The sequence below is a fragment of the Myotis lucifugus genome, unplaced genomic scaffold (genome assembly GCF_000147115.1).
Source record: "Myotis lucifugus unplaced genomic scaffold, Myoluc2.0 scaffold_60, whole genome shotgun sequence".
Taxonomy (NCBI): Eukaryota; Metazoa; Chordata; class Mammalia; order Chiroptera; family Vespertilionidae; genus Myotis; species Myotis lucifugus.
This window is the reverse complement of record NW_005871108.1, coordinates 5845604-5850710: the sequence shown is the minus strand read 5'-3', so window position 1 is coordinate 5850710 and position 5107 is coordinate 5845604. Positions and strand designations below refer to the sequence as shown.

The window sequence follows — 5107 nt, the reverse complement described above, 5'->3', positions numbered from 1 at the left end:
TGTTCTCATTTGCATCAATCCCCATTCCCCTCTCCCAGTCCCTGACAATAACTAATCTGTCTCTATGGATTTGTCTATTCTGGACAATTCAAATGAATGGAATCATAATGTGTCCTTGTATATCTGGCTTCTTTCACTCAGCACAATGTTTTCCAAGTTCATCCATGGTGTAGCATAGATCAGAACTTCATTCTTTCAGAAGCCACACTTTTAACAAGCTCCCCAAGTACTTCTGATGAGTGGGCTTTGGGGAGGAAAAGAACAGCAAATTCACAGAAGGTGAAACTTCTGGTTATTATACAGATACAGGGCCTCAATCCTGCCAGGTGTTTCTGTCTCAGAAGCCCTAATGATAACACGAGGCAACGCTGGCTGCTTGCCTCCTCCTGAGACTGCAGAGGTTGGGTGAGTGTGTCCTGGTGCTCAGTAGGGAGGAGATGTGTGTCTATGGACAGTGGCCTGGCTGCTCTGGGATCTGGGCAGATTAACTGCAAAAGAGACTCACACAAGGGGATTTAGTCTCAACTCAAAGACTTTAATGTACATTATGCTCCTGGAAAAACATCTCCAAGGAAACAAGTGGAACCGGCAGGAATTCTCATTTAGAAACCTGGTGTGAGCTGCAGCCTTGGAAAACAGCACAGGGACTCTGATCATAGTACAGCTCGAGGTCAGAATGAGGGGCCTGCGTGCCTGAAGGGCATGCCCTCAGGACTCCCAGGCAACGTGAGCATCATTCCTCTTGTGGCTGAAAGCTCCACAGCAGGAATGGAAAAATCTGGGCTGACCAGTCATCTCTAGAGCCTGAATAAAGGCACAGAACTCCAACAGGGCTGAGAAGCCTGCCCAGAGCAAGAACCTTTCTCTTGTTGAACCTCCGGGTCATCAGGAACAGCCATGGCGGCTCTGCTGAGCAACAGGGCCATGCAGGAGAGGGGGGTTGCCACGTCCCTCTTCTGGGTCTGAGTTCTCAGAGTAGAACACGTGGGAGAGGCACGGCACTCACAAGGCCCCTGAAGTCAGGGGCCACAACAATCTTGGGGAGATTACCCGGTGGGACCTCTGGACAGGAGAAAGGAACTTAGATGGAAAAGCAAAAGCTGATGACTTGTCAGATACAACCCAACTGTCTTCTGTGTTACGCCCTCCCCAGTCTGGGGCTCCTGAGTTTTCTGCGATGTATTCCCATTCAACAAGAGGCAGGGTGAAATTCTGGCTCATCTCCCTCTGCCCTCTGTTTAACTTAAAAGTCACCAAATGACATCTCACACCCCTCCGCAGTCCAGGGTTTCTTTCTTTCCAACCATCCTGTGGAATACGCAATCAGTTCTCATTCAGAAGAAAGTAGGTTGCTGCAGAGGCAGGTCTCTCCCAAGAGCTTCTGTAAGAGTCCATCCGGAAGTCAGTCAGGTTAGCACCAAGGCCAGGCTGATGGGGAGCCCACGAATGTGCCTTCAGGATGGTACAGCCTCTTTGGCACTGAAGGAATGTTATGTGGTGGTGAAGGAGGGAATTCTGGCTCCATCTCTGCAGAACCTGGTGGGGCTGCTGTCCCAGCAGGTCCAGGTGAAGGGGTGAGCAGAGAGGTCAGGCTGCAGCTGTGTGGGAAGGAGTCTTCCCAGCTGAGAGCACTCCCCGTTAGCCCGTCTCCACCCCTTCGGGGAGCTCCACAACCACCGGGGCGCAGTCCTCAGGCTCCGCTGCAAAGTCCCACCGAAACTTCTTGGTTAAGTGAGCTTGGAACTTTTCAGCTTTCTGCCTCAGGGTGGCATTCACAGCAATGCTGCAGGCAGAGGAAAAGAAAACCTACAGAGAACAGAGGATAAGTCACTCCTGAGAACACGGAGGGAGCCGAGAAAGCTGTGGAAATTTCCTCATGGTGCTCAGCTCTCTGGGGCGGGAAAATCAGCTGCTGGTGGCACAGGCCCAGGATACCTGCTGTGCTCCCCCAAACCAAGAAACAAGGTCCAAACCCTGCTGAGAAGCTGAGGCAGGACCAGAATGGAAAATTACTATCTTGGGCAGAAAAGCCCCATTACTCTGGCCCTGCCCCTGGGGAGATCTACTGGGCACCTGGGCAGTAACACAGAGGAAGAGGTAGTAGCTATACCAGCTGGTATTAAAAGGACTTGGGGGGCTCACAAGCCCCTGGATCCCATAAAATGACAGGCCTTAAGCCAATGAAGTTGAATTGCTGCTCTGAACTAAATGTGCCACAGGCTGCCAGTTAGAGGTCTCTGTTCCCCTTAAAAGCTGTCTTTGATGTTCTTTTTCTAAAATTGTGATAACACAAAGCTACCATTTTAACCAATTTTTTACATTATCATTTAAAAACCTGTGTTAAGTATACATAACAAAATATTTATAAATTTTGACCACTTTTAAGTATACAGTTCAGTGGCATTAAGTATATTCGCATTGTTATGCAACCATCACCACCATCCATCTCTTGAATTTTTTTCCATCTTTCCTAAATGAAACTCTGAACCCATCCTATCTATAAAAGAGTAATATGCAAATTGACCATCACTCCAACACACAAGATGGCCACCCCCATGTGGTCAAAGATGGCCACCACAAGATGACCTGCAGGGGAGGGCAGTTGTGGGCAATCAGGCCAGCAGGGGAGGGCAGTTGGGGGTGATCAGGCCTGCAGGGGAGAGCAGTTAGGGGGGAGAACAGCCCTGCAGGGAGAGAAGTTGGGGGGAACCAGGCCTTCAGGGGAAGGCAGTTAGGGGTGACCAGGCCGGCAGGGAAGGGCAGTTGGGGGGGGACCAGCCCTGCAGGGGAGGGCAGTTGGGGGGGACCAGCCCTGCAGGAGAGGGCAGTTGGGGGGAACCAGGCCTGCAGGGGAGGGCAGTTGGGGGTGACCAGGCCGGCAGGGGAGGGCAGTTAGGGTCAACCAGGCCAGCAGGGGAACAGTTAGGCATTGATCAGGCTGGCAGGGGAGTGGTTAGGGGGTGATCAGGCTGGCAGGCAGAAACGGTTAGGGGCAATCAGGCAGGCAGGCAAGTGGTTGGGAGCCAGAAGTCCTGGATTGTGGGATCCCTTGAGGAGTCCCAGATTGGAGAGGGTGCAGGCTGGGCTGAGGGACACCCCTTCCCCCATGAACGAATTTCATGCACCTGGCCTCTAGTTAAATAATAATTCCCTATTTCCCCTTCCCCCAGCCCCTGGCAGCCACCACTCTACTTTCTGTCTCTAGGAATCTGAATATTCTAGGTACCTCACATATGTAAAATCATACAGTACTTAGCCTTTTGTGACTGGCTTATTTCACTTAGTATACTGTCCTCAAAGTTCATTCATGTTGTAGGCTGTGTCAGATTTTCCTTCTTCTTGAGGCTATCCCATTGTATGTCTACACCACATTTTGTTTTCCACTCATCTGTCAATGGCCATTGGGTTACTTCTACTTTTTGGCTATTGTAAATAACACTGCTATGAACGTGGGTGTAAAAATATTTCTTAGAGTCTCTGCTTTCAATTCTTTGGGGTACATATCCAGAAGTAGAGTTCCTGGATTGTTAGAAAATTCTGTTTAATGTTTTGAGGAACACTATACTTTCTTTCACAGTGGCTACATCATTTTACATTCCCATCAGCAATGAACAAGGCTTACAATATCTCCACATCCTTGCCAACATCTGTTATTTTCTGGTTTTCTGGATAGTAGCCATCCTAATGGGTGTGAAGTGGCACTTCATTGTGGTTTTGATTTGCATTTCCCCAATGATTAGTGATGCTGAACATTTTTTCATGTATTTATTTGGCCATTTGTATATATTCTTTGGAGAAATGTCTATTTAAGCCCTTTGCCAATTTTTAATCAGTTTTTTTGTTGTTGTTGCTGCTGCTGAGTTACCAGTAGGAATTCTTTATATATTCTGGATAGTAATTTTCTGTTTTAATGTTCTTTTTTGTTGTTGTTTTTTAGTCATTCCTCAGCTCAGGATATTTTTTCCATTGATTTTTAGAGAGAGTGGAAGGGAAGAGGGAAGGAGCAAGCGAGGGAGAGAGAGAGAAAGAAAACATCAATGTGAGAGAGACACATCAATTGGTTGCCTCCCACACGGGCCCAACAGGGCTGGGGGATCATCCTGCAACCCAGGCATGTGACCTTGACCAGGAATCGAACTCAGGACCCTCCAGTGTGCAGGCATTCTAACCACTGAGCAATGCTGGCCAGGGCTTGATATTCTTTTTATTTTTTTAAAAAATATATTTTTATTGATTTCAGAGAGGAAGGGAGAGGGAGAGAGAGATAGAAACATCAATGATGAGAGAGAATCATTGATTGGTTGCCTCCTGCATACCCCCTACTGGGAATCGAGCCCACAACCCAGGCATGTGCCCTTGACCGGAATCGAACTCGGGACCCTTCAGTCTGCAGGCTGACGCTCTATCCATTGAGCCAAACCAGCTAGCGCTTGACATTCTTTTTAATTCAGTTTCATCTAATATAAACATGGGAGGGGGCAGAACAGTAATTTTCTCTATATCTGAAACTCTATTCTGGATTGTCCTAGATCCCAACCCCTTCTAAGAATAATAGCAAACCCATTATTCCTCCTATTATTTTACTCTTTTAAAAGAAGTTTAAAAAAATATCCCAATAGATCCTCAAAATGCCAAGGGAAGACACACTTGAATGCCTATTTTTTAGAAATGGAGGCTGAGAGAAATTAAATGATTGAATCAAAGCTACCCAGAAAGGAAGTAGTAGTTTTTCCAAGACTACCTGTTAGCTCCCCACTGGACCACCCCACAGACACAGGAGCATGAGGGTGGAAGATCTTTGATCCACAGACCACCACGGAAGGACTCTGGGCTCCAGGGGCCTTGACCTGACAAAGGTAACAGGTATACTCTGTGGCTGATTCCTTGGACAACGCCCTTTCTACCTGCTTCTTTCTGTGAGCAGGAGCAGCAAGGCCATTTTCAGTGGTCTTTGTTTGGAGCCATTTTGTTGGAGTGGTAGCAGGGAGAGAAGTGATGTGGGGGGGGGGGGGTGAGGAGGAGGGGGCAGGGAGCAAAAGGGAGGTTTACAGAATTTGGGTTCATTAACTTGGGAATCCGACTAATATAGAGGAGCAGGAGCATAGCC

The 5107-nt window shown here is 48.0% G+C and overlaps 1 protein-coding gene across 4 annotated transcripts in view; it reads right to left on the bottom strand.

Annotated features, from left to right (window-relative positions):
- Nucleotides 1-514: 514 nt before the first annotated feature.
- The window catches only part of AAR2 (AAR2 splicing factor homolog), a 20687-nt gene continuing 16094 nt past the window's right edge, over nt 515-5107 (bottom strand). For 3 of the 4 annotated variants that reach the window (XM_006089494.3, XM_014456524.2, XM_006089496.3), the window contains one exon: nt 1328-1806. In XM_006089494.3, coding sequence (XP_006089556.1) covers nt 1639-1806 — 168 coding nt within the window. In that variant the 3' untranslated portion in view covers nt 1328-1638. Of the gene's footprint in view, nt 1807-5107 lie in introns of all 4 variants that reach the window. The other variant, XM_006089495.3, reaches the window with a different exon arrangement.